This window comes from Chelonia mydas, chromosome 1 (genome assembly GCF_015237465.2).
Source record: "Chelonia mydas isolate rCheMyd1 chromosome 1, rCheMyd1.pri.v2, whole genome shotgun sequence".
NCBI lineage: Eukaryota > Metazoa > Chordata > Testudines > Cheloniidae > Chelonia > Chelonia mydas.
Window position 1 is genome coordinate 346,432,436 of NC_057849.1, and position 26,785 is coordinate 346,459,220.

The window sequence follows — 26,785 nt, forward strand, 5'->3', positions numbered from 1 at the left end:
CTCTCTTCGATTAAAGCCACACTCTGCAGCTTGTAATGGGGGCAGAGGGGGGCTGTGCACTGATCCGCTCCCTACAGAGGGAGATTGTCTTGAGCCGCTTCTGCAAAGCCGTATGCAGCGGCTTCCCCCACCCCGGCTGCCCATTCCTGCTGCCAGCCCTGCCTGGCACTGCAGGGCCAACCCCCGGCCTGGCGCTCAGTGCGGGTTTCTGTCGCTGTCTGCGCTGGGCAGCGGCTGGGCCAAGGCGCTGGGGTCCCGCAAGAGCCCTGCGAGGGACGGAGCCATGGGGCTTCCCCACCACCAGCCGCAGCCCGGAGTCTGCCCGGTGCCCTGGGCCCCTGCTCCCAGACTTTCTCCTCCGCCTGGCCAGGGCCTTTCTTGGGCTGGGGCTGCCCCCGTAACCAGCGCTGCAAGGAGCCGCCGCGATGGGCGCAGGCTGCACCGACCTGCCCCCGCCCCTCAGGACAGCAGCCGGTCCCGGTCCCAATCCCGATCCCGGTCCCGATCCCGATCCCCCCCAGGGCGCACTGACTCCCCTGCCCACTCCCTTCTGCTCGGCTGGGGTGGATCTGACCCGTGCGGGGGGACGGGAGCTGCCCCGTGGCACGGAACTGCCCCGGAGGGGGGCAGTTCCCTGGCACTTCATGCCCCCCCCAGCTAGCTGGTGATTTGTAGACGGTCCCAGAGGGGGCGGGGCCTGTGCCGCGGGGGCGGGGCCGGGAGCGCAGGCTGGGCCAGCTGGAGGGAGGCGGGGCGACCGGGGGCTGCGTCCCGTGCGGGGCCGGGCCGGGCCGGGCCGGGCAGAGCGCGCTGGGACGCGGCACCGCCAGGGTGAGCGGCGCCCGCGGGCACCGGGCCGGCACCAGGGGCTAAGGGACTGGGTGGGGAGCAGCGGGGAGGTGGGGGGGCGCCTGTGTGTGTGGGGGGGTAGGGAGCAGTGGGGGAGGGGAGGGAGCAGTGGGGAGGTGGGGGCGCGGGGGGGTAGGAAGCAGTGGGGGGCGCCTTTGGGGGGGTTGGGAGCAGCGGGGAGGTGGGGGCGCGGGGGGGTAGGAAGCAGTGGGGGGCGCCTTTGGGGGGCTTGGGAGCAGCGGGGAGGTGGGGCGGCGCCTGTGTGTGTGGGGGGGTAGGGAGCAGTGGGGGAGGGGAGGGAGCAGTGGGGAGGTGGGGGCGCGGGGGGGTAGGAAGCAGTGGGGGGCGCCTTTGGGGGGCTTGGGAGCAGCGGGGAGGTGGGGGTTCGGGGGGGTAGGAAGCAGTGAGGGGCGCGTGCGGGGGGGGGTAGGCAGCAGCGGGGAGGTGGGGGCGCGGGGGGGTAGGAAGCAGCGGGGGGCGCCTGTGGGGGGGAGGGAGCAGCGCGGAGGTGGGGGGTGCAGGGGGAGGGAGCAGCGGGGCGCAGGTGCCCCAGGTAGGGAGCACCAGGGTGGGGGGTGCATGAGCCCTTAGAAGAACCCAAGGCCCTGTCTGCTCTGCTCTGTGTATCTAGGGCGCTGTGTGGCAGCCTGGCTCCACCCCAGAGCTGGCTGCACTTGTGGGGCCCCAGGGGCTGGGGCCAGCCGTGGCGGGGGAAGTGCTGCCTGGAGCTGTGCTGCTCACTGCCCCCTCTGCCGACAGCCTGCAAGGGTCCGTCCAGTGCCAGGCGATGAACTCTGCCAGGGCAGCCCCAGGCCGCTGGCGGGGCGCGGGCTGACCTCACGTCCCCAGGGCCGGGTCCATAGCCAGAGAGCTCCGGGCATGTTGGGGACCCTAGGCAGCCACAGTGTCTGCAGCCTGGCCATGGTGTCCCCCGTGGGTGGGGCCGGGGGCTCAGCCCTGCCTGGGTGAAATCTGGGGAGGGGAAGGACTGCGCCAGTGGCCGCCCAGCCTTGGCCAGTGAAGGGGGGGCCTGTTCCTGAGGCGGGGGGGGGGGGGGCTGCCAGTCTGTGGCATGTTCAAGGCCTCTCCCCTGGGGTGCCACTTGCTGCCCATTGCTGGGGGAGGTGTGCCAATGTCTCAGACAGGGTCCCCAGGGCTGAGCCTGCCATGCTCGCTGCCTGGCACGCGGCCCATGCCTTTATCTGGATGCTTAGTGTGGCCATGGCACCCTGGCACCGCGTGCTGGGCCCTGACCCAGCTGGGGTTCGCTCCCCGCAGGCCTGTGCATGGGGAGGGCAAGGTGAGGGGCTGAGCAGGGCAATTCCAGGCGAGGGGTCCCAGCTCCACGGCTAGTGGGGACCAGGGAGCTGCAGGGGGTCACTGGCAGGGCCCATGACTGGCTAATTCATAGGATTATACAAGATTGCAGCCCAGCCCCCCAGTTACCAGTGCCACGTGCTCCTGCAGCTCTGGGCACATGGGGTACCCCCAGAAGAGACCTTGTCCCCCTCCTGTCCTGGTACTGGGGTGCAGCAGGGTCCCTCGCTGGGGGCAGCAGCCCCCCCAGACAAGATCGGGGGGGGATTATCCCTCGGGCCCTGGTAGAGAGATGAGCGGGGAGTCCTCACTGCTCCGGCTGCTAGGTGGGAGTCAGCGGGGGCTGGGGCAAGGAGTGTCTGTGCGGTGCCCATGGGCCCCGGTCTCCAGGGGGGTGGGCCTGGGTACCTGGCCCAGCTGGAGGTGAACAGGAGCTAAGGGCTGGCCCAGACAGCACCATTCTCCAGGTGCAGGGCAGGTCAATCTGAGCTGCCGTCTCCCATGTGAACACAGAGCCCCTGGGCTATATCCCCCCTCCTAGCCCAGGTGAGACGCTCCACCTGCCTGCGTCTCCCTCTGGGCGAAGGCCGAGCCCAGCTGACAGGTGCATAGTGCAGGACGGGGAGGCGCCCAGGTACGCTGGTGGGGAGTGCAGTGGGAAGACCCACGGAGCAGGATTCGATTGGGCGGGAGGCGGCTGGCAGGGCAGTGCCTGGCCTCCGTCTGGAAGCTGGGTCAAAAGTACAAGGGGCTCCCCAGTAGAAGCCCAGTGTCCAGGGGGCTGTTCGGAGCAGGTGGTGTCCGTGGGGAGCATGTTGTTTTTATATTAACAAATTGTCGTCTTTAGCTTCCAGAGTTAACACTGCACTGATTTCAATGAATAATGTTACCTTTTTCAGAGCTCTTTCAGATTTAACGGCACTGCATCAGTGCCAGGAGGGAGGGGGCCGCGTGTGGGGCTGGTGCCGGTGGGTTTGAGGCGCCCAGGCGCTGCGGGGGTGTGTGTGGGAGGCCAGGGAGAGAGGGGCAGGCGTCAGGAGGGACTCAGCATGAGGGAGATCGAGCCCTCCCCAGGGAGCAAGGGAACAGGCTGTTCGTTTGACTGGTGGCCAGCGGGGGGAGGCAGGAGGCCCCTTCCCTAGTCGCACGTGGCATGGCATCTCCCTCCTGCCCTGGGCTGAGAGTGGGCGCGGCGCCAGGCCTGCCTTGTGTAATCTGTTACGTAGCCAGGGCTGGGCCATCCCCGAATACTCCATTTCCTGTGAAAAGCATGCTGGGCTGGCAGGCTGTCCTCCACCTCGTCGCTCGCAGGCATGGGGGGAGCCCTGCGCAGGGTGCAGCAGGTGGGTGCCCAGCGTGGGCTGAGGGCGGGGGCAGCGGTGGGGCCTATCTAGAGGCTCAAGCTAAGTGCTGAGGGTTAAAATGCCAGAGAAGCAGGGAACAGAGCGACAGCCCAGTTTGCCCTGCGCACAAAGACCCAGAGAGCAGAGGGGTGTGAAATATGGTCCCCTCCCCAGATCAGCACGCAGGAGTTTGGGGCCCGAAGCCCAGGGAATTGTCTCCCCTGCGGGCATCACAGCAAACGGCTGGCAGGGCCCTGGTGGCTGCGCACACAAAGGCAGGAGCCGTGCACACTGGACAAGCTGCCCTGGCAGGCTGCCGTTTGTGGCACAGCTTGTTGCCAGGGTAGTGCATGCCCTCGCACACCCACTGGGCACCTTTCCCTGAGGGCAGTGGCCAGGCTGGGCAGCCCTGAGGTCCCTTTAGCCCGGTCTCCTGCTTCCATCCGTGGCCTCCCGTGAGGTGTTTGAATTGGGTGAGTGGTTCTGCCCACGGTCCTAGCGCCCCCCGGTGGCAGGGAAAGCATGGCGCTGCAGGGTCTTTGGCTCTAATGCCCCGGTTGGCCACTTTGTCCCTGTGATGGCCGGTCACTGTCCGTCTTCCATGCCCGTGGCTGCCGGCCAGGCCACCTGTCTGTTGGGTCCGATGGCTGGAAGCGGCCGCTAGCCAGACTCAGCCTGGAGCCAAGGTGCAAATGCTTGGCCGTGAGAGGAAGGAACCATTGGAGCCACTGGCCATGGGGGATTGTCCATCACTGGCCATTTTTCAGTCCAGGCTGGATGTTTGCCTGAAGCTCGGCTCGAGGGATGAATTCTGGGTGGTCCCATGGCATGGGGAATGGGTGAACTTGGAGCCCAGCCCTCCTGCCAGAAGCCGGGCCCTGGCACTATACCCAGCTACTGGTCAGGGGCTATGCAAAAATCTAGGCTTCATGCTTAACACTGAGGGCCCAGAACTGGGCAGCGCTGGGGCCGAGTCCCCTTCGATCCTGGGTCTGGGTCCTAACCCCTGGGTCTGACACCCCAAGCGAAATGGGGCAGGTGTATGCCCATGCTGGTGGGGGGCCCTGCTGGCCAAAGCAGTGTGACCATCCGGCCCTGCCTGGCAGTTGCCGGGACTTGTTAGAGGGCTGTTTGCCGGGCAGGGCCAGAGCCCACAGGCCTGATCACAGAAGCGGGGCCCCAGTTGGGCAGACACATGAGGGTCTCTTGTCCCTTTGCTAGGGACAAATGCTCTAGTCCAGTGGGGCTGAGGCCCTTTTGCAAATCCACCCCCTGGAAAGAAGACTTTCTGGAGCTGGCGAATGGGGATGGGTTTGTCGTGGCAGGGCAGGGCTGGGAGGCAGGACTCCTGGGTTCTTGCTCTGGGAGCAGAGGGGTGTAGTCGTTAGAGCAGTGGGGACTGAGACCCAAGGACCCCTGGGTTCTATTCCCTGCTCTGCTACTGGCTCACTGTGTGACCTGGGGTAGGACAGTCCACTCCCCGTGCCTCAGTTTACCTCCCCCAACTCCCCACAGCCCGTGGGGGGACAGTACTCCCTGCTGCCGGGCATTGTGCTGCCAATGCGATACCCCACGCTGGTTCCAGCGGCACCAGCCTGCCCGCGTGTGTCTTGCAGGGCTCCCATGCCTGGACGCCAGACGCAGCGTGGCCACAGCAGCCTGGATGCAGATGGAGCCGGCTGGAGACACCAGGGCTGCCCCCCCAGTGCAGCCTGGGGGCCCAGAGCCGCCCCCACGGCGGGCGGGGCAGCCTGCAGAGCTCTCCATTGCCCCTGGCGGGGCAGCAAGGGTGACAGCCTTTTCCAGGACCATCCGCCTGTACAGCAGCCCTGCGCCTGGGGGCAGCGCCCCCTCCAGGCCCCTGGTGGTGCTGCTGCCCTGGTTTGGTGCCCGGCCCCGCTCCATGGCGAGGTACCTGGAGCTTTACCTGCCACGCGGCCTGGACGTGCTGGTGGTGGAGAGTGATCTGAGCCACTTCCTATGGCCCCGGCATGGGCTGGCCTACGCGGCCTGCGTGCTGGGCCTGCTCCGGGACAGCCAGCCCTTCTGCTCCCGCCCGCTGCTCGTCCACGCCTTCTCCATCGGCGGCTACACCTTCGCCCAGATGATGGTGCACATGAGCCGGGAGCCACAGCGGCACCAGCAGCTGGCAGAGAGGATCCGGGGCCTGGTCTACGACAGCCTGGTGACAGGCAGCCTGGGGGACATGGCGCTGGGTGAGTGGGGTCTGGGCAGGTCCTGTGGGGCAAACCCCCTCTCCAGGCACTAGCCCCTGGGGAGAGGAGCGAGGCAGAGGACAGATCTTGCACTGTCCCCTCCAGCCTCAGCTGTTCTGGAGCCCTGTCCAGCCGGGAGACCACCAGGATCTGCAGCAGGATGCGGGGCGTAAGAACGGCCACCCTGGGTCAGACCAATGGTCCATCTCTGACAGGGGCTGGTGCCAGGTGCCTCGGAGGGAATGAGCGGAACAGGGCAATTATCAGTGATCCATCCTGTCACCCAGGCCCAGCTGCTGGCAGGCGGAGGTTTAGGGACATCCAGAGCACAGGAATGTGTCCCTACCCATCTTGACTAATAGCCATTGCTGGACCTGTTCCTTTTTGAACCCGGTTGTACTTTGGCCTTCCCAGCATGCCCTGGCCGTGCGTGACACAGGCGAGCAGGCCTAACCTGTTTGTTCTCAGCGTCTGTCCGTTGGGACGGGGGGCGATGCACTGGCTGGGTGGGCTGTCCCCTCTGCAGATGCTGCCCCAGCTCCATCTGCAGTTTGGGTCCTTTCCTCCCAGGCTCCCGCTGCCACCCCTCCTGCCACACGGGATGCAGGTTGGGTTTGGCAAGGAGGGTGGGCAAGGAGAGGAGCTGCTCACACAGCCCTGGGAGGGTGGCATCTGTGAGAGCCGGGAGTCCTGGCAGACGCTGCCATTGCCCAGCCCCCACGGTTAGAGCAGAGGTGTGGATGGGGCAGGGTCTTGGCCGGGGCTGGGCCTTTCCCCGTGTGGCCAGCCAGCACGAGCCCCGGGGCTGACAGAGGGACAGCCAGGGGCCATGGGGAGCAGCAGGCAGGGAGTCACGGCCCAGCAGTCTCAGGACTGCGAGGGCCGAGGGAACGGGCGGAAGCCGCAGCAGGGTGGAGCCCCCAGGGAGGGTCTGCGTCTGGCCTGGCGGCTCCCCTGCCCGCTAACCCCCTTCTCGCCCTGTGCAGGCGTGGCTCAGATGAGCAGCTCCGCGGCCTTCCGGCCCCTCATCAGGGGAGGCACCAGGCTTTACTTCAGCCTCTTGCACTGCTGCACCGTGCGCTACTACAAAGCGGCACAGGGCGTGTTCTTCCGGCCGCCGCTTCGCTGCCCTGTCCTGGTCTTCCACTGCTGCAACGACCCCCTGAGCGACCCTGCCCTGGTGCAGGAGCTGCTGGAGAGCTGGAGGCGGGCAGGGATCCCGGTGCAGGCCCAGGCCTGGCAGGACTCGCGCCATGCAGCCCATCTGCGCCAGCACCCCCAGGAGTACCAGGAGGCCCTGCTGGGATTCCTGAAGCAGCTGGACACGGCCCTGCTCCAAGCCAGACTCTAGCAGCTGGGGCTGGGTTGCCCCAAGAGCCCCTCTGACATGGGCAGGGGGACATGCAGCTGCTCCTGCAGCCAGAGCCCTGCTCCTCCCTGGCAGGCACGGAGCTCCTGCCGTCACACAACATCCAGCCGCAAGCAGTGCCATTCCCCTTCCGCAGCCGGCCCTGCCGGGCAGGCCAGACCACAGGCCTCGGGCACAGAGCACGGGAACAACTGCTGCAGCATGGACACCCCGGCCAGGGGAGGGGCAGCCCAGCGAGGCATGATGGACACCTGCCTGCTCTCGCCCCATGGGGCTATGGCAAGGGGGGAGGCACATTTCGCCCAGGTGGGTGGATGAGGGGGGAGGGCAGCTGGTGCAGCCCTCCCCTCCCCTCGTTTCACCTCTGCCCTGGGCTGTAGGGGGACAGGCTGCTGGTGGCTGGCTGACTGTCACAATTCAGCGGCTCCACCTCCCGCCAGGAGCCCAGCTGCCTCTCTGCACCTGCCCTGTCCCTGCACAGAGCAAAAGCCCCTCGCAGGGCCTGGGGGAATGGCCAGGCTGAGCAGGGATGGGGGGAGCAGGCTGGATGGGGGCTCTGTGCCCCATTTCAGGCTAGTTTCAACATAATTTTTTTAACTCCCTCTGTAAATTAGTTTGAAATCCCCCCGGCCACAGGACCCTGCCCTGCCGCGGTTCTACAGTGCAGCTGCCACTCGTCCTGCAGCCACATGCCCTAGGCCCAGTCCTCAGGGCGGGGCCGGGGGAGGAGGGGGGTTGCAGCCCCTGCCCCCGTGAGCTGGTGGTTTGCCATAGCGAGTTGAGCTGGAGTCTACCTCAGCGTGCTCCACCACACCAGCCCCTGCCAGGCCCTGATGCTGCATTACTTTATTATTATTCTTCAATACACAGTTACAAACACTGGACCCCAAATGTGCAAAGTTAAAGCCTTCTAACGAGTGGGGGGGGTCGGTGCTGCAGGGGAGAGGCCGGGACTTGCCAGTAGCTGCAGTGACAGAAAAAGGAGATTTAAACTCATCTGGCAGGAACAGCGGAGGAAACGGATGCCCAGAGCCTGCAGCGTGTGGCAGTACCGGGCTGCACGGCCGAGGGCGCTGCAGCCAGGCCAACAGCACAGCTTGCAGAGGGGTGGCCGGGCCCCATTCCAGCTTTGGGGGTCACCCTGCCTAACCCCAGAGCTGCCCCAGAGGGAGGTCACCCTGGGGCTGGGCAGGCTGCAGGGACCCCAGCAGCAGCTGCCAGGCGTGCAGCGGGATGATGTCCCAGGGCTCTGTAGAGAGCGACAACGACGGAAAAGTCCGGGCAGCTTCTGGCCAGGATCGGAGGGGAGGTGGCTGGTCCATGGTGTTTGGTCCAGGTTGGAGAGACCCTGCTAACAAACAGCCTTGGGGGGCAGGGTAAGACAGCCCCTGGGCAGCGGAGGGTTAATAGGCAAGGCTCGGGCTCCTGTACAAGTTTACAAAATCCCTTGAAGCCCAGGGGCGACTGGGCCAGAGCCAGAGCCAGGCCCGGGCTGCCAGCAAGATCCCTGGGTCTCATGTCACTGCCCCACTGCGGGGAAAGGGAAGTGCTGGAGCCCCCAGCGGCCCCCGGGCAGCACTAGCACCGGTGGGGGGACATGCCGCGGAGGCTGGCGGAGCCGGAGGCGTGGATGGGAGGTGGCGTGGGGGGAATGCGGGCTCCAGCCAGGCCGCGGCTGCCCGGGACGATGCAGCGGCAGTGGGGGGGAGCTGGGGGCCCTGCTCAGCGCTCCTGTGGCGGATGGCCCAGTGCTAAATGCTGAATCGCTCCTGCCCAGCCGGCAGGGGAGGTGCCCCCCCCGCCCCCCGCAGCTCTTTCCAGCACCTGCTCTCTGTTCTCCTGCCCAGCCCAGGGGGGCTGGTTCCTGGGGCCTTGCACCAGGCGTGGGGGAGATCTGGCTGCCGTCCAGTCAGGGCCAGGTCCTGGCCAAAGGCGGCTCCGGGCAGGCGAGACGCTCTCTCTCGGCCGTAGTGCAAATCCATCCCTGTGAGGAGCGGTCGGAGCGGAGGGCTGGGCTACACGCGGCGGGCGGCGACCGGGGCAGGGACGTTGGGAGCTACGCGCTGGCTGCTGCTTCGGAGCCCGTCTTCAGTATAGCCGCTTCTCGTAACTGGCGGGGAGAGGGGGAGGCAGGGTTAGCGCAGGGCCGGCAGCGCCCGCCCCCCGGGCAGGGCTCAGTGAACTCGCCCACATTCAGTAGCCCCTGGCCTGGCATCACCCCGGAGCCGGAGCCGGGAGGGGCAGGGGCTGAGCTGCCTGGCTGAGAGGGCGAGGGGAACAGCTGCTGGCAGGACTCTGGGGCCAGGCCAGCCCCTCCACAGACCATGCCGACACCAGCTGGTGCCCTACCCGAAGCTGGGCCTGCTGCGGCACCTCCGCCTCCCAGCTCTCTGGCGCACTCCCGCATGGCACCAGCCTGGGACGAACAGCCAGGACCCTGAACCAGACCTCGCTGGTTGGTTGCTCCCTGCCCCCTCTCTGGCCCAGGAGGGAGTGGCTGATGCTGGCGGGCTGAGCCCCACGCTGAGGGATGGCAAAAGCCTGCAGAGCCCCGGCTTCCCAGCAGGGAGCGCTCACGGCCTGGCCTGGCCTGGGGCTGGCACCCGCAGGGCACGTGGTGGTGACGGGCTGGCCGCCTCGCATGGGCAATGCCCAGAGCCGAGCAGCCCCACGCCAGGCTCACACGAAGCGGCCTCATGTCACGAAGGATCCAAAAGCGCTTTCCAGACACGGGCGCACACGAGCTCAACGCAGCGGGTCAAACCTTCTGCTGCTGCAGCTCCGCTGGGCTCGCTGGAGTTAGCAGCAGATAATTTGGCCTAGGACTCACTTCATCCACCATGGATAGGCAGCCACCTCTGGGGTGGGCCAGGGCAGCTGGCTGACAGCTCACAGCAACCCTGCACAGCCACTTAGGAGAAAGTGAAGGAGACGCCCATCCCCAGTTGAAGTTGGCGGGGGGCCCAGGACCAGAACCGCAAGGGTCACGCTGCATCCGATGAAGTGAGCTGTAGCTCACAAAAGCTTATGCTCAAATAAATTGGTTAGTCTCTAAGGTGCCACAAGTCCTCCTTTTCTTTTTGCTCTACGGAGAGGTGGACAGCTGGCTAACCATCATGAGGGGGCAAGATTTTGACCACCTAATGGTGTAAAACCAACCAGTTTCCCCCAAGCCCTGCAGTAACCTTCCCCCAAGCGAGTGCTCCCCCGCCTCACACAGCCCTGCTCGCCCCTCCCGTCCCACGTTCGGGTCCTGCCTAGTCTGTCCTAGAGGATGGGGAAGCAGTCAGAGAATGGCCCCCCCACACGCCTGGGGGGCGGGAGTGATATTTATGTACAGCTTAGACCCAGGCCTCATTCCAACCTCTGACCAGCAGCTGGGAGAAGAGAGCACTGAGACAGACCCTCCCCACCCCCCCACTCCCTTGAGGGATAACAGCGCCGTCCTAAGCCACATTACCAGCTCCTCCAGCCCGCAGGGAGGCCAGGTGCAAAAAGCCAGCAAGGCCTGGCCTGACACCCAGCAGAGGAGTTCAGAGCCCAGCCAGCTCCCCAAACGGCCCCCCCCCCAGTGCGAATGAAAGGATCCCACCCCTCACAGAACCACTGCTGACGTTATGGGGCTCACCCAGGGACTCAGCTGGGAAAAGAACCCAGGAGTCCTGGCTCATCATTCCCCTCTGCCTGCTAGGTTTCAGAGCATCACGCTCCACGGCTACTGGACAGCTGGCCTTCCCTTTGTCGGCTCGAGCATGGGGCGCTGGCCCCATTGCCCTCTTGGGGTTTGCCCTTGCAAGCTCTCTGTGCCCCGCTTGCCCGCTGTGGGGCTGGCGATGCTGATGGTTTTGTTTCTAACAGATGCGCACGCTGGACCACGCTTCTGCCGAGGCATCCGCCCGCCCAGCGGCAGGGCCGTCCAGCCCCGGCAGCAGCGAGCCGAGGAGAAAGCCAGTCAGCGTGCCCGGTGCACGGCCCCCCTGGGTCCAGGGACACGCGAAGGAGATGGGGCCGCGGGAGCCTCAGCTCGCACCTGATACAAACTACTGCGAACGCCAGCAGTGCCCAACTCCCACTCCCAGACAGCGGGCACAGGCTGCCCCCACCACGCAGGGCGCCCCCCAAGTACAGCTGCACCCGCAGCTGCAGGGCCCTGACATCCCTCGGCCCAGGCCCCTCCGCCACCGGTCAGAGCCCCTCACCTGGCCCCCCTGTCCAGGCCCTGCCGTTGCACAGGGGCTAACGGCTCAGAACCCCAACCCCTCCAGGCCCCACACGGCCCCAGTCCCTCACAGCACACCCCCAGGGCAGGGCCGTCCTGTCCAGCACCCCCAGCCGCCACCGAGCCCTCGGGCCTGACCCTTCCCCCACTGGCACATGCCCGCCCCACAGAGCGGGCACCACACGCCCTGTGGATCCCAGCCCCGGAGCCCTATGGTGCACAGACCCCAGTAGCCTTTCAGTCCATTAGCCTCCCCTCCCCCAAACCCTGTCCCCAGACCCCCGGCAGAGCCGAGCGCCATCCCCACAGGCCATCGACTCCTGCCCAGACCAGCAATGCCCAGGCAGCCCCCTTCCAACCACTGACCCCCGCCCCCAGGCAGGGCTCAGCTCCCCCCCACCAGCCTCTCTCCCCTCAATAGGGTCTGTGCGCTCTCCTCGGCTGGGATACAGGCCCCTCTGCAGGGAGCCCAGGACACTGGGGTCCTGATGGGTGGGGGGCTGGGGTTCTCCCCCATTCCTGGGGCAGGCTGGGTGGGATTTCATGGCAGGGCCAACGCAGCCTGTGGCCCAACAGGCAGAGGCAGGAACCCCATCTCCCCCGGGGTCCTCGGCCCATCCAGAGGCGTTAAACCCCTGGCTCGTCCTGCTCCTGGCGCGGCAGTGAGAGAGGGGAAGAGCCTGCTCTGGCCCAACCCCGGGGGCCTGCAGACGCTTCGGCCCCTTCTCTGGATGGGAGTGTTTGTAGCTGGGGGTCACGGCGTCCCCCTTTCCCCTGCAGCCCCCCGGTGAGGAACAGCCCTCCGCTAGCAGGGGAATTGGATTGTGGGAGCTTGGACACCAGACCCAGAGAGGGGCCCCCCCGGACTCAGCCCCCCACCCCAATCATTGCTCTACAATAACTACGGAAAGGAAAGGAGCTGGTTACTTACATGGCAGAAACGTAAAGCTACGGGCGGAGGCATGGGCAGGAAAGAGAGAGAAGGTTACAACGTGTTCCAGTGAGATGGGACCCCCTGCCCGCCCCCCGGCCAGCAGGGAGCCACCCCTTCCCCCCACTGCTGGGCACCGCAGCTGCCGAGATCCCAACACCGCCGGGAGGACGGCCTGGCTGGCCGCCCTCCCACCAGCACCACCAGCGCAGCCGTACCCGGCCCCACGGGCCCCTGGCCCCACGGGCCCCCGCCGGCGCGGCCCTACCCGGCCCAACGGGCCCCCGGCCCCCGCCGGCGCGGCCCTACCCGGCCCAACGGGCGCCCGGCCCCCGCCGGCGCGGCCCTACCCGGCCCCACGGGCCCCCGGCCCCGCCGGCGCGGCCCTACCCGGCCCCACGGGCCCCCGGCCCCGCCGGCGCGGCCCTACCCGGCCCCACGGGCCCCCGGCCTCACCGGCGCGGCCCTACCTGGCCCCACGGGCCCCCCGAGCGCGGCCCTACCCGGCCCCACGGGCCCCCGGCCTCACCAGCGCGGCCCTACCCGGCCCCACGGGCCCCCCGAGCGCGGCCCTACCCGGCCCAACGGGCCCCCGGCCCCGCCGGCGCGGCCCTACCCGGCCCAACGGGCCCCCCGGCCTCGCCGGCGCGGCCCTACCCGGCCCAACGGGCCCCCGGCCCCGCCGGCGCGGCCCTACCCGGCCCAACGGGCCCCCGGCCCCGCCGGCGCGGCCCTACCCGGCCCAACGGGCCCCCCGGCCTCGCCGGCGCGGCCCTACCCGGCCCAACGGGCCCCCCGGCCTCACCAGGGCGGCCCTACCCGGCCCAACGGGCCCCCCGGCCCCACCAGGGCGGCCCTATCCGGCCCAACGGGCCCCCCGGCCCCACCAGGGCGGCCCTACCCGGCCCAACGGGCCTCCGGCCCCACCAGCGCGGCCCTACCCGGCCCAACGGGCCCCCGGCCCCACCAGCGCGGCCCTACGGGCGGCCCGACCCGGCCCAACGGGCCCCCGGCCCCACCAGCGCGGCCCTACGGGCCCCCGGCCCCACCAGCGCGGCCCTACCCGGCCCAACGGGGCCCCCGGCCCCACCAGGGCGGCCCTACCCGGCCCAACGGGCCCCCCGGCCCCACCAGGGCGGCCCTACCCGGCCCAACGGGCCCCCCGGCCCCACCAGGGCGGCCCTACCCGGCCCAACGGGCCCCCCGGCCCCAGCAGCGCGGCCCCACCCGGCCCAACGGGCCCCCCGGCCCCAGCAGCGTGGCCCTAGCAAGCCGAACGGGCTCTGCCGCTAAGCACCCAGCACCTCAACCAGCCAGCCCAGCCCCGAATGGGTCCCTGTCTCCCAGTCACTGGGGGCCCGTGAGCCCTTGTCCATGCGGATCCCACTCACGGGGGACGCTTGCTTCGCGCACGAGGTCCCCTGGGGCCATGTAAGCGCCCTGCATACCCTCCCCGGCCACCGCCATGCAGCCAGAGCAGCCTAGAGCGCCCCGCGGTCCCCCCCTGATCCCCGTCCCAGCAGAGAGGGACTGGAAGCCGGGGTCCGCAGGGACAGCACGTCTCGGAGAACCACAGTCACTGTTCTCGTCACGCCTGCCCACCTGGACCCCATGACGCTGACCAGCCGGCAGGTCCCAGCAGCCCTCCTGAAAGTGGCACCTGACCCCCGCAGCCGGCGCGCAGGGCCTGGGAAAGGCACGTGCCGCGTGGCTGCCCTGCCCCGCCCCGCGCAGGGATCTCAAGCCTGCCGAGGCTGCCTGGCCCCTGGCGGCGCGAGCCCTGACGCTGCGGGGAAGGCGACCCCTGCGCGCTGGTAACGAACAGCGCGGCACAGAGTGATCCACCCGGCTGCCTCCGGGCAGGGGCGCCGGCCCTTTTCACAGCCGCCCCCCGTGCCGCAAAGGAATGGGGCCATTTCCGGAACGGCTTTGGCCTGAGTGACTAACAAGGGCTCTGCAAACCCCGCGGCGCGTGCAGCTTGGTTTGGGGAGGTGTAACGGCGCGGACTCACCGCCGCGGGCGCCTCCTGCTGGTTGCTCCGGGAATTAGCTCAGTGCAGCTCCGGCGCGCCCCCTGAGGGTGGCGTCTTGCCCGTTGTCTGCCCTACTCTGCTGTTTCGGACCCGCGTTGCTCCCCTGGCTCGGCGGTGTCCTCTTCAGGACACTGCCCTCCGGCAGCGCCCACTACTTCTTTCTCACCCCCCTTCTGGGGGTCACGGCAGTCCTGTGCCTTGCACCCGCCGCAGGGGCCCACCACAACCCAAAGTCTGGCCCCTCACTTCAGGGGCAAGTTGCAGTCTGTATCAGCCACTCTCCTCCGCGGCCAGGTGCAGTGCAAGGGGGGGGACCCAGGCCCGCCTGCTACTTTGGGTCCTGACACAGGGACCCTCTAGTGGCAGCTTCTCTGCCCTCCTTCCCTCTCCTTGTCTGCCTATCATCCCTGGGCCACTTCCCCTTGGCCCTTGCATCTTCTTGGCCCTCTCTGGCAGGGGTCTGCAGCCTAGCAGGTAACAGGCCAGAGCTCCTGTGACGAAGTGGGACTGTTCTTAATGTTTCCTCTGAATAGTGGGGGGGTGCCTCAGTTTCCCCTAGGCAGTTCTTAAGTATCTAGGGGGTGGGGTAAGGGTGTATGATCACTGCAGAGCCCTAGAGGGCAGGTGTGTGCAGGGGTCTGGACACAGAGAAGGGCCGACACCCTGTTTCCTGGCCACTGATGGCCTGGGCCCTTCCCCCCTGCAAGGTGAGAGCTAAAGGGTTGGAGAACAAAGGAATCCAGTGACCTCCTGGCCCAGGAAAGGGACAAAGCCCAGAGGAGGAGGGGCTGGGGGGAGTTTCAGTTTGGGGCTGGCTGGGACATGGAGTGAAGTACAGACGTGGTTGTCTGGCTCACTGCCCCCCCAAAATGGACCCAGCTGAGGGGTCCTGTTCTCTGTACCTACAAGCTCTGTGTTAGACCATGTTCCTGTCGTCTAATAAACCTCCTGTTTTACTGGCTGGCTGAGAGTCCCGTCTGACTGCGGAGTTGGGGGGCAGGACCCTCTGGCTTCCCCAGGACCCCGCCTGGGCGGACTCGCTGTGGGAAGCGCAGGGAGGGGCAGAGGATGCTGGATGCTCCGAGGTCAGACCCAGGAAGGTGGAAGCTGGGTGAGCTGTGTGTCCTGCAGACAGGCTGCTCCCCGAGAGGAGACTTCCCCAGAGTCCTGCCTGGCTTCGTGGGGAGCAGTTCCAGAGCATTGCCCGGGGACTCCGTGACAGCTCTCCCTACACCCCCCTGAGCCTGCCCAGCACTGCTCTGCCCCCAGTGTTACCCCTGGGAGCCCGCTGTCCTCCCTGCTTGTCAGGGAGAGACTCCCCTCCGCTCGGCTGGGCCACTCCTTAGATCTGGGCCGTCTCCGGTCTGGCTCCTAACAAGCCTCGCCCTAATTAGCTACAGGTTTCCACAGCCTCCCTGGCTGCTTCTGCCCCACTCCAGGAGAAAATAGGTTAAAGTAGGCCAGAGAGGCTGCGCAGATGGGCAGCCAATCAGAAAGGGTCTGTGGGCAGCCAATCAGGGCCAGGCTGAGCACTATATAAAGGCTGCAGCAGCGTGGAGAGGGCAGTCTCCCCCTGACCAGCAGGGGAGGAGGGCTGGCTGGCTCCTGGGAGAAGGAGCGGCATCCTGGACCGCGCAGTGCTGGGCAGGGTAGAGGGCAGTGGGAGCTCTGGCTGACCCTGCCAGACTGCAGGCTTTGAAACAAGGGCTGAGTGGGTGCTAGGGCTACGGGGAAGTGGCCCAGGGAAGGCAGGCAGCGATGGGGAGTGGAGGAAAGCAGCCAGCAGCTGCCGCTCAAGGGTTCCTGGGCTGGGGCCCAGAGTAGTGGGTGGGGCTGGGTCCCCCCCCTTGCACTGCATCTTGCCACAAGAGAGCATGGCCAATGGACTGCACCTTGTCCCTGAGGCAAGGAACTAGACTTTAGGTTGGCAGGTGGCCATGAAGGCAGGTGTGGACTAGGACTGCGGATATACCCCCGGAAGGGGGGAGAATGGAGTAATGGGCACTGCCGGAGGGCAGTGTCCTGAAGAGGACACCGCGGTCCAGAGAGCGACGCGTGTCCCGGTGGTGGAGACAACACAGATAAACAGACAATGAGCGAGACACCAGCCAGCAGGAGGCACGCCAAGGCTGGAATGAGCTAATTCCCGGAGCAACCAGCAGGAGGCGCTGCGGTGGTGAGTCTTGACCCCGTTACAAGGTCAATCACTCAGTTCCAATGAAAAGACCTCCTGGGTGAGGTCTCGGCCCCCCCTTACCCCCGAGACGGCAGCGTGTGCTGGGACCCCGTAACGGCTGGTGCAGGCAATAGCCACCGGGAAGGTGTTTTACCGACTGGGATGGTGAAGAGAGCACTTGGCTAAGGGCTCAGAGGGGAGGTTCCACAAGGCCCAAGGAGAACAGGGCTCACAAATCGAGGACCAAGCCTGGGCCAGTCCTTTCAGAGAGTCTGAGCCAGTGGGCTCGGGGAACGCTGTATGGGACCGCACTGGATGGTGGGAGGTTGTCAGCAGCAAAGCGGACTCCACGGTGAGGCTGGATAACTGGAGTTGAAGGATGGCGTGTGAAATCTTGGGAAGGCGGGGATGGGAGGGGTCCTGATGGGTGAAACCAGGCTGTCAAGCCCAGATGCAAAATCTTTGCCACTTTGATCTCGCAGGGGGCCTCCAGTCCTGTGTGTGGATGTCTTGTATGGCTCTGTGACAAAGTGGGACTGTTCTTAATGTTTTCTCTGAATACTGTGTGGGTGCCTCAGTTTCCCCTATGCAGTTCTTAAGTATCCAGGTGGTGAGATAAGGGTGCGTGATTGTGGCAGAGCCCTAGGGGGCCAGTGTGATGGTGTCTGCTCAGAGAATGGCCGACACCCTGTCTCCTGATGGCCTGGGCTGCTCCTCTACAAAGGTGCCAACTGAAGGTGTTGGAGAACAAAGGAATCAGGTGGCCTCCTGGCCCCGGAAAGAGACAAAGGCCAGGGGAGGGGCTGGAGAGTTTGTTTGGAGCTGGCTGGGGAAACGGGGAGAGGCTCAGATGGGGGTCTGACTCCCAAGATGGACCTGACTGAGGGGTCCTGTTCTCTGTACCTGCAAGCTCTGTTTTAGACCATGTTCCTGTCGTCTAATAAACCTTCTGTTTTACTGGCTGGCTGAGAGTCCCATCTGACTGCGGAGTTGGGGGGCAGGACCCTCTGGCTTCCCCAGGACCCCGCCTGGGCGGACTGGCTGTGGGAAGCACACAGTGTGGACAGGGATGCTGAATGCCCCAAGGTCAACCCCAGGAAGGCCGAAGTTGTGTAAGCTTTTTGCCCTGGGGAGAGGAGGCTTCCCCAGAGCCCTGCCTGGCTTCGTATGGAGCAGTTCCAGAGCATCGCCCGGTGACTCCGTGACAGGCTCTCTAGAGCCATCCCCGGCTGCAGTGCTCAGCCAGCTTCCACGCCATCCGCTGTACCATCGTTGGGTCTGGATGAGGGATTTGCCCCGGTTCTGAGGGACTGGCCACAGGTCAGCGTCTGTATAGATGGACGCAGCTGCAGGGGGTCTGTTAGCTGACGCTGGCTGGCCCAGTAAGGGGCTATGGATGCAACTGCATCCTGCCTCGTCTTCCTTACTGGGGTGGGGAGGCACAGAGGGCATGGGGCAGGCTTCCTGGAGGGACCCTGGGCTGGTGCTCTAGGGCATCTGTTGTTCCTGTTGGGGGTGAGAAGGTCTATCGCCCCGTCTGTCGAACGCAGGTCTGAGAATGGAGTCCTTCAGTGATCGCACACGTTTGGCTCAGTGCTGTCTGCCCAGATTGTGATGTACTCCTGGAAGGAGGAGAGCCGTGCCATTTAGTCCATGCAGCGGCTGACCGAGCGTGGCCATCTGCATCTGCACCGTGGTTCCTTTCAGCACTGTAGGAATGCTCTGCAGCCAGGGCAATCACGCCGAATTCCAGCCCGTTGACCTGGGGGTCAGGACTCTTTCTGGGCATCTGCAATCACGCCCCTTCGGAGGAGTGCCTGCTTCCCTCTGCAGACTGCCTGGAGGTTCGGCCAGCTGTCAGGCCCAGATGGGGAGTGTCCACAAGATGCTCAGCCACCCTGGAGAGAGAGCAGGGTGACCTCTGGCAAGCAGAGTGCTTGGTGCCACGTGACCCAACACTCCGAGACAGCGTTTTTCTGTCCGATCACGGGCGTGTTCATCTGGGCCCGAGCCTCTGTGCTTTCTGTGGGCCGGGCAAGACCAACGGGGCAACCTGCCATCCCATGATCAGTCATGACTCAGTTTCTTTGGTCTCTCCGTTCTGGGAAAGAGGAGCTGCACCCTGGGTTGCCCTTACAGTGGGGTGCAGCCGGTCCTGGGCTCCAGTGCCAAGCTCCCAGCTGGTGCCAAACTGTTTGGAGGGCCACGGACGGCTGGCTGAAGGGGCTGCAGACACTTTCTGGGTACCAGTAATAGGAGCCTCCAGCAAAGAGTCCCTACTTACAGGGCGCGGGAGGAGTGGGAGCTCAAGGAGGAGGGCCCCTTTGGGGGGCGAGAGAATCTCTTTCCAACTGGACGCTCCCCTCACAGCTCACTCCAGCAGGGAGAGTGTTAGATGAGCATCCCCGGACGGGCGGGTTCTGGCGGAGAAGGACCAGCAGCCTAGGACATGGCTCCCACCCAGAGGAAGAGATCCCGGCTGGGCCCAACATGCAATGGAGTGAGGTCATCGCATGGCGGGAAGCCGGAGAGATTGGCTTGGCCACTAGGTCGGAAGGTGCCTTCGGCACCAGGAATCATCAGGGGAAGGAAATGAAACAAGTAAAGGAGCTGGCAGCAAAGTGTTCCTCAGCTAACCCCCCCTGGCAATTACAGCAGAGCCTCTACTAGCCACTGACCGGGGAGGGCAGAAACCTCTCCAGGGGACAGCAGGCCCGGGGCGGAAGTGCCGGGAGGAATCATTCAAGGCTGAAAGTGCACCCTGGGTACCTGGCTGCTCGCTGGGAGAGACCAGCATCTCTCCTTCGCCACCAACGCCCTTCGTCTGGTCACGCCTGTGCGGCTGACCAGTGGACACGGCTGCAGGGCGCCAAGGGGGGTGGGCAGGCGCCGCAGGGCGCCATCTCGCTGCCATGGAGGGTCAGAGGGGGATGAGGGACGGCCAGGGCTGCTCTGCCCTCGGGAGGGGAGGATGAGGACAGGATGCAGGAGCAGCCCCATGGGCCCTGCCAGCCCAAGATCCTGATTTGTGCCCGAGGCGCCGGAAACGGGACCCGCGCAGACAATGGGACCCGCGCAGCGTTCCCCCAGCCGCCCCCAGGCAGGGAGCCCGCCCAGCAAGCCTGCAGTCTGCCCGGGAAGAGGGGGGACGGCGCAGAGGGGTTAACGCCAGCAGAGGCAGGGGAGGGTTGAGCCGGTGCCATCCACTCTAATCCCCCCAGGCAGGGCAGGGGCTGAATTCGAGTCTCAGCCCATGAGCGAGGAGACAGACAGGCCAGCCAGCCAACCAGCACGGTTAGCTCCACTACAGCACAAGCCCCGCCCCACCCAAGCACAAGATGATGCTCTGCGGCACTAGGGAGTATGGGCAAACGTGCGGGTGCCATGCTCCGGGCAGGGGCATCCTGGTACCTCCCTGCTGGGAGGGGCCTGGGGAGACGGGCTCAGCTGCCCTGAGGTGTAACCCCCCCCGCCCCCGAAGGCTGGAAGCTGCTGACAGCCCGGCCAGGGGCATGTCCCTGGTTATCTGGGGACGCTCCCACAGTCGTCCGGGTGCAACAGACCCGAGTGGATTCTCTACCCTGCTCCATCACAGCGCTAGCCTGTCCACACGCTGGGCTCGAGGGCTAGTCTGGGCCACGAATCCAGCCCGTCTCCCACCCCTCAGCCTCCGCTCTCAGGCCCGGGTGCCGCTGGCGTGGTTACAAGCCTGAGTTACCGAAGGGAGAACGTGGGAGAGGAAAACGGAGCTCCCAGCTGAGAGAGAGCCTGGAAAGCGAAGGGAAAATCTCCTAATCAGCCGGCCAGGCGCCGGCCAGGCTGAGTGCGCGTCTGGGAAGCCGCAGCGTTCGCTGAAGGGCCGGTCTCCTGAACAGACATTTACACTCCTCAGTGCAGCCTTCTGCCTAGGGCTCAGCCTGCATCTGAAGATCCCTCCGACAAAGCGAGCAGTGTCGGCTTTGGCAATGGGACATTGCTCCTCCCACAGACCCCGCCTGGACGCTAGACTGGACTCACACCCAGACCCCCAGCCGTGGGTCCCGCTGCTGCTCCCCCCACGTCCCAGCTGTGCCCACGCAGACCTTACCAAGTGAAACTAAACGCTCCTCCTGCCCAGAAGGAATCGAAGGCCGCACCTTCCCACGGGCCAACAGATGAAAGACGCTGGCGTTTCCAGGCCATGGCCCGTATCTCCCGGATTCGCTGCCGATTCGCCCCCCGCGCCCCAGGAGCACTCGGTGCGGGGCTGAGATCACACGGCTGGCCTCGCAGGCCGAGCACAGTCAGGGTCTCTGTGGTGCTCACTCCGTGCGGCCTGGCCTGGGAGCCGTCCGTTGGCAGCACGTTAACCGGGGCGGGCTGGCACGTGACCACACGCAGCCTCTGGGTCAGAAATGGCCTCCAGAGCCTGAGTGCCCGGGCGCTGCCCTCAGGGGCCGGCTCAAGGCAGAGCTCTGCCTGCCGGGAACTGCAGGCTGCTCCCTCTGTATTCAGGGTGGATGGCCACAGGCCGCTCACGATGGCTCTGGCAAGTGGCTCTCACCCGCCAAAGCCATCTGGTCAATTTAGACTAAACTCTTTCGGGCAGAGACCCTCTGCTACCCCGGGTTCGTGGAGCGCCCAGCACAAGGGGGCCTGAGCTCAGCTGGTCCTTAGGCACTACTGGAATAAACACGAGTAATAACAGGCGATGCCGTGACGGCTCCAAGCGTCCTACCTACGATACACAGTCCCTTGGCAGAGGGCTGCTAACCCAACCCCCTGGGGTCCCACCGGTGCTCAGAGAGAGACCACACCCTGGGGCAGATGCAGGAGCAGGGAGCCAAACGTCGCCCTGCTGTGAAGGGGAGAACAGGTGAGCATTTGGGATCCGCTCCCTTGCGGACAGCGCAGGGGGCTGTCAGACACACACCGCCCGCAACAATGCCCAGCACTCCACGGGAGCGGCTGTTCGCCCAGCCCCAGCACGGGCCAGGCCTGGCCTCTGGGGGTGTCTGTGGGGTCAGTGACGTGCGGAGAAGCTCTCTCGCTCCGGTAACAACTCCTCCTTGCCAGCAGGACACTGCTGCCAGCCTCTGCCCTCACCTCTCTCGCCTGTCAGAACAGACCCCAGCGCGGAGAGTCACCCGCTGCCAGCAGAGCGGGTGCCCAGTGGGGACAGGGGCTGGAGACTGATGACGCCAGGGTCGCGCCCAGCTGGCAAGGGGTGGCAGGCCAGCAGGGGCACGGGGTGGCAGGCACAGCCCTGTTGTGACACAGCGACTGGCTGCCATCCCCGAGCTGTGTCACCGGAGGGGCTCGGCGCCGGAATACCGGACGTGCGGCGCTCTCCATCTTCCGCTGGCTGCCCCCCCACGCCGGGCAAGGCCGTCCCCAGCGCTGAGTAGGGATCTGGGGCCAGGCTGGGAGTCCTCGGCTCCCCGGGCCTCGTGGAGCGAGGCTGCAGGCAGCCCTTCTCCACCAGGCTAGCCGCATTCCCAGCGCACCACGTGGAGCGAGCGCAGAGTGGCAGTGGCTCTCCGAGGAGGGTCCCTGCCTGCCCCAGTGACAATCCTGCTGCCCACCCAGAGCGGGGAGCGGGCACAGGGCGCTCCACAGATCCACCCTGGCCCTCCCCACCCCCAGAGAAATCCTCGGCTGCCCTCCGAAAGGGAGGAGAACATTTGGGATTCCTAGCAGGGAACCCGGCTCCAGGCAGCTGTTCAACCACCGGCCATCCGGCTGACCCACCCTTTCCACTCTGCCTGTTTCCACCGGGTGTCTCGTCTCACACGGAGACGCTGAGCTCCTTGGGACTTGGAGCACCCTCCCAACGCGGGTTTGTGGAGCACCTAGCGCCCAGGGGGCTGATCCATGAGTAGGGCACCTCGGCGCTGCCACAGCGCACCCAATGCCAGATTGCCACGGCAGTGAGCGTAGGGGCAGGACAGGGTGGGAGGAGAAGGATCCTGGTCGGCACATGGCGAAGGGGGCAGAGGAACCTTTGGGACGGTCGCGGCTGCCTGTGCACGGTGGGGAGCCGGGCACTGACGGGGGGCACTGAGCTGGCTGCCCGAGGGGCTGCAGGGTCACAGGAGGGCCCCTGCCTGCACCCAGCCCCCCAGCCAGTCAGGAAATGCAGGGACGCCCCCCAGGCAGTGCACCGCATCCTGGGTAACCGCAGGCTGCCAAGCAGCAGCCGGGGCAGGGGCAGGGGCAGGGAAGCAGCAGGGCACTTACGAGTGGAGGCCGTGGACGCCGCCTTCGATCTGGGCCGACATGGTTCTCTTCTCAAACTTCAGCTCGCCCGAGTACATCATGGAGCTGGCAAGCAGAGACAGCGCGGCTAGGAGTGAGGCAGAGACACCTGCGACCGGCCCGGGGGGCACGCGGGGGACAGGGCAGAGCGCGCACAAGAGCGAGTCTGCCAGAGCAACCCGCCAGGCCCCATGCCGGCGCCCATGGCAACCTGGCTTGGCCCAGGCTGCGCCATCCCCCCCACGGCAACCTGGCCCAGGCCAGCCCACACAGGTGCCACGACAAGGCTGCCCAGCTGCGTTGGCCCCGCCACGGTGCCCTGGCCCCAGGCAGTAACTGCGACCCGTCACAGGGATCTAACCCCACCCAGGGCCCTGCTACCAGAGCCCCGGGACTCAGTGACGTAACTGCCCAGCTAACGGGGCCCCGGAGCAGCCCCCACGTGTCACAGGGCCTGTCAGCCACGTGTCAGCCGCCCCTTGGCCTCTCCCATCCCGTGGCACCCCCGGGCGCTGAGGCCGCCGTCCGTGTGAGACGCCCTCAGCGCGGTCTGGGGGGATGAGCACTGGGGCGGGGAGCTCAGCTGCTTCCCCCAGCTTGGCTCCCCACCCCTCAGATGCCACCTGTCTCCCCCTCCCTGGGAGGGGACAGCTCAGGATCTTGCTGGGGCCAGGCGGGGCTGATTTCTCAGAGGCCCCAGCCCCAGGGCGGCCCCAGGCAGGCCCCTCCCAGGACAGCCTGCCTAGGGCTGAGTGAGAACCGCAGCCTGGCCCCTCACCGGAGGATGGAGAGGCTCCTGGCCCCGATGTCCTGGCAGCCGTGCTGAATGCCCGCAATCAGGTATGGGACGAACTTCTGGATGGAGCCCTTGTCCTGGATGGAGCCGGAGACGCCCTGCGCCACCTTCACCTTATCCCCTTCGCTGGGGGGAGAACACGGCGGCTGTTATGGGGGGCCCCGCGCCAGCCTCTGCTCCCCAACGGGATCCTGCCTCCAGCCTGCCCGCCCCCGCCCCCCAGCTGCCCTACTGCCCCCGGGCCCCACCCCGAGCTGTGGCAGCGCCTGCCGGGCAGGCTGCGTTCCCGGCCCCCACCCCAGGCTGGACAGAGGGGCCCTGCCCCATACCTGAAGTATCGCTTCTGGCTGCTGCTGTTCTTCTCCATGGCGTCGAGCGAGCCCATCCCCCGGTACTTCTTCAGCCTCACGCCGTCGGAGAAGAAATACTCGCCCGGGGCCTCCGTGGTGGCCGCCAGCAGGGAGCCCATCATCACTGCCCGGGCGCCGGGGAGAGGGGTGGAGAACGGGGGACATTAGTGCCACAGCAGAGACCGCCCCCTCCCCCCCCCCGGAGCACGCCTGGGCACGACCGCAGCCCCCAGAGTGCACAACGGGTGCCCGGCTGCCCAGCTCCCAAGCCCCCCGTCCCCGTGCCTGCAGTAATCGCCACGTCAGGGCCGAACGGGGCTGTCTGGGGGCGCAGGGGCCGCCACGTATTGGGCGTCTGCCTGAAGACTCGGGGGCCAGCACCCCCAGCGTGGAGGGAATTCGCCTGTGGAATCCAACAACCCAAGGCACGTGGTATTTCATGCACCCAGCCGTGGCACGCCGCAACCAGCGCCGCCCGGGAGGGGAGATCGCCCCCTGCTGAGCCCCTGCCCCATTCCCTCAGGACAGCATCCCCATGTGCCACCCGGGGCACTGACCGCACGGGGAGAGCACCCCGGCGGATCCCTGCACCACGGGGGGCAGGCAGGCTGGCCCCACGGCGACAGCCTCACTCACCCGTAGAGGCTCCTAGAGACAGCGCCTTCACCACATGCCCCACCGTCTGGATGCCGCCATCCGCGATCACAGGCACGCCGAACCTGCGGGCGTACTCCGCCACCTTGTACACGGCCGTGCCCTGGGGCCTGCCGCACGCCATCACTGCAGCCAGGGACAGGAGCGTCAGCACCGGGGGACACGCCGGGCACTGCACGGGGCTGGGTTCCTCTGCCAGCCGCGGGCGTCAGCCCCGCTGACAAAGGCCACTGACGTGCCGGGCACCGCATGGGGCTGGGTTCCTCTGCCAGCCGCGGGCGTCAGCCCCGCTGACAAAGGCCACTGACGTGCCGGGCACCGCACGGGGCTGGGTTCCTCTGCCAGCCGCGGGCGTCACCCCGCTAACAAAGGCCAGGAGCCGTGCGCACAGGAGAAGCCGTTCCCTGCAGCGCCAGCCTGGCCCGAGCAGGGGCCCGGAGGCCTCCAGCAGGGTGGGGGGGGAAGGGGAGGGTGGGGCGGAGCAGCCCCCACCCAGCCTCAGCTACGTCTCTGCCCAGCGCGACACTGGTCCGGGCCCTTCGTGCCCCGCCGGGAGCTGCTGACCCCCCTGGGGCTGCGAGGGCCCGCGATGCCCGGAGCTCACCCCTACCTTCCTGCGTGATGCAGATGGAGCCGCAGCCCATGCCCACGCGCAGACCATCCACCCCCGCGTCCGTCAGGTGCTTGGCCTGCGCCGCTGTCACCACTGTGGATCCAACAGGAGACAAAAGCAAAGGCAGCCGTGAAATACCTGGTCACCGGGCCCGGGGCAGAGTCCAGGGCCCCGCCCGGCCCGCTCTCAGACCGGGAATCCCAGCCCCTCTCCCCACCCTGCAGCAGGACCCACTGGGGCCTTGGGCTGGGAGACTTGCCACGGCCTCTCGGGCCGGGGAGGATGGACAGGGCAGAGCAGGTGCAGGAGGGCGTTGGCGGGCAGTGCCCCGGGCCACGCTCTGCTGGCTCGGGCGGGGCTGCTCCAACGGGTCCGGGCAGGCAGGGTCTGCTACGACTCCCGGTCCCAGTGAACCAGCTCCGGTCCCGGCACGGCGAGCACTCGCTCCAGCTCCGCCTAGGCTCAGCAATTGCCCCAGCAGCGTGGTACCCGGCTGCCCAGAACAAACGGGGCAGGGGCTCCCTCAGCTTGAGGGGGGGCCCTCGGCGCAGGGGCGGGGGAAGATCCCTGCTTTCATCAGCCCCAATGACCTGTGGGGCTTGTACATGTGCAGCCCGCTGGGGATGGGCCCCACACAGCCTATTGCTCCCAGACTAGCCTTGTCCCGAGAGAGGGTGGTCGGACGTATTCCCCTGTCCCAGCCGCTGGAGCCGTGCCGGGGAGCGAGCAGAGCCCCGGGCCCAGACACGCCGTGCGGGGCGCCGGAGCCGTGCCGGGGAGCGAGCAAAGCCCCGGGCCCAGACACGCCGTGCGGGGCGCCGGAGCCGTGCCGGGGAGCGAGCAGAGCCCGGGACCCAGACACGCCGCGCGGGGCGCCGGAGCCGTGCCGGGGAGCCAGCAGAGCCCCGGGCCCAGACACGCCGCGCGGGGCGCCGGAGCCGTGCCGGGGAGCCAGCAGAGCCCCGGGCCCAGACACGCCGCGCGGGGCGCCGGAGCCGTGCCGGGGAGCCAGCAGAGCCCCGGGCCCAGACACGCCGCGCGGGGCGCCGGAGCCGTGCCGGGGAGCCAGCAGAGCCCCGGGCCCAGACACGCCGCGCGGGGCGCCGGAGCCGTGCCGGGGAGCCAGCAGAGCCCTGGGCCCAGACACGCCGCGCGGGGCGCCGGAGCCGTGCCGGGGAGCCAGCAGAGCCCCGGGCCCAGACACGCCGCGCGGGGCGCCGGAGCCGTGCCGGGGAGCCAGCAGAGCCCTGGGCCCAGACACGCCGCGCGGGGCGCCGGAGCCGTGCCGGGGAGCCAGCAGAGCCCCGGGCCCAGACACGCCGTGCGGGGCGCCGGAGCCGTGCTGGGGAGCCAGCAGAGCCCCGGGCCCAGACGTGCCGCGTGGGGTGTTTCGGCAGCGCCATACGGCCCTTGCTGGAGCAAGGTCATAGAGGTACCACCCGGGTGTTCAGTGCTGTGCCCATCAGAGCCACGGCCCCCGAGCGCCCCGCCCTGCACCCGCCGGCCAGGGCTGCGGCCCCCAGAGACTCACCATTCCCACCGATCACCTGCAGCTCGGGGTATTTCTGCTTGATGTAATGGATCATGCTGATCTGATACACGGAATTGCCCTGGGAGGAGTCCTGTGGGGGGGACGAGACCACAGTCAGAGCAGGAAGGGAACAGGAGAGACAGCTCCGGCC

At 67.1% G+C, this 26,785-nt stretch overlaps 2 protein-coding genes across 12 annotated transcripts in view; one reads left to right on the forward strand and one right to left on the reverse strand.

The window, feature by feature from the left end:
* The first annotated feature begins 716 nt into the window (after positions 1-716).
* LOC114022319 (transmembrane protein 53-A) lies at positions 717-7,978 on the forward strand. 2 transcript variants are annotated; one of them, XM_037889505.2, is made up of 3 exons: positions 717-831; positions 5,126-5,725; positions 6,712-7,978. In XM_037889505.2, exons 2-3 carry the CDS (start codon positions 5,173-5,175, stop codon positions 7,074-7,076), a joined length of 918 nt encoding a protein of 305 aa, XP_037745433.1. In that variant the 5' UTR covers positions 717-831; positions 5,126-5,172; the 3' UTR covers positions 7,077-7,978. The 2 variants fall into 2 exon arrangements, with proteins under 2 accessions (XP_037745433.1, XP_043377904.1); XM_043521969.1 differs by lacking the exon at positions 717-831 and adding an exon at positions 1,397-3,509.
* The window catches only part of IMPDH1 (inosine monophosphate dehydrogenase 1), a 45,591-nt gene continuing 26,729 nt past the window's right edge, over positions 7,924-26,785 (reverse strand). For 5 of the 10 annotated variants that reach the window (XM_043521933.1, XM_037889498.2, XM_043521941.1 and 2 more), the window contains 7 exons: positions 26,635-26,725; positions 25,101-25,208; positions 24,473-24,616; positions 23,816-23,960; positions 23,469-23,612; positions 22,673-22,756; positions 7,924-9,204 (listed from right to left, as the gene is read on the reverse strand). In XM_043521933.1, the coding sequence (XP_043377868.1) occupies positions 9,183-9,204; positions 22,673-22,756; positions 23,469-23,612; positions 23,816-23,960; positions 24,473-24,616; positions 25,101-25,208; positions 26,635-26,725 (738 nt within the window). In that variant the 3' untranslated portion in view covers positions 7,924-9,182. Of the gene's footprint in view, positions 9,205-22,668; positions 22,757-23,468; positions 23,613-23,815; positions 23,961-24,472; positions 24,617-25,100; positions 25,209-26,634; positions 26,726-26,785 lie in introns of those variants that run through there. The other 5 variants (XM_043521950.1, XM_037889500.2, XM_043521961.1 and 2 more) reach the window with 3 other exon arrangements.

Coding starts and splice junctions, on each gene's coding strand:
- LOC114022319 (XM_043521969.1), top strand. CDS start 3,320: ATGGCATCTCCCTCCTGCCCTGGGCTGAGAGTGGGCGCGGCGCCAGGC. Junction 3,510..5,125: donor CCCTGCGCAGGGTGCAGCAG/GTGGGTGCCCAG, acceptor TGTGTCTTGCAG/GGCTCCCATGCCTGGACGCC. Junction 5,726..6,711: donor CCTGGGGGACATGGCGCTGG/GTGAGTGGGGTC, acceptor CGCCCTGTGCAG/GCGTGGCTCAGATGAGCAGC.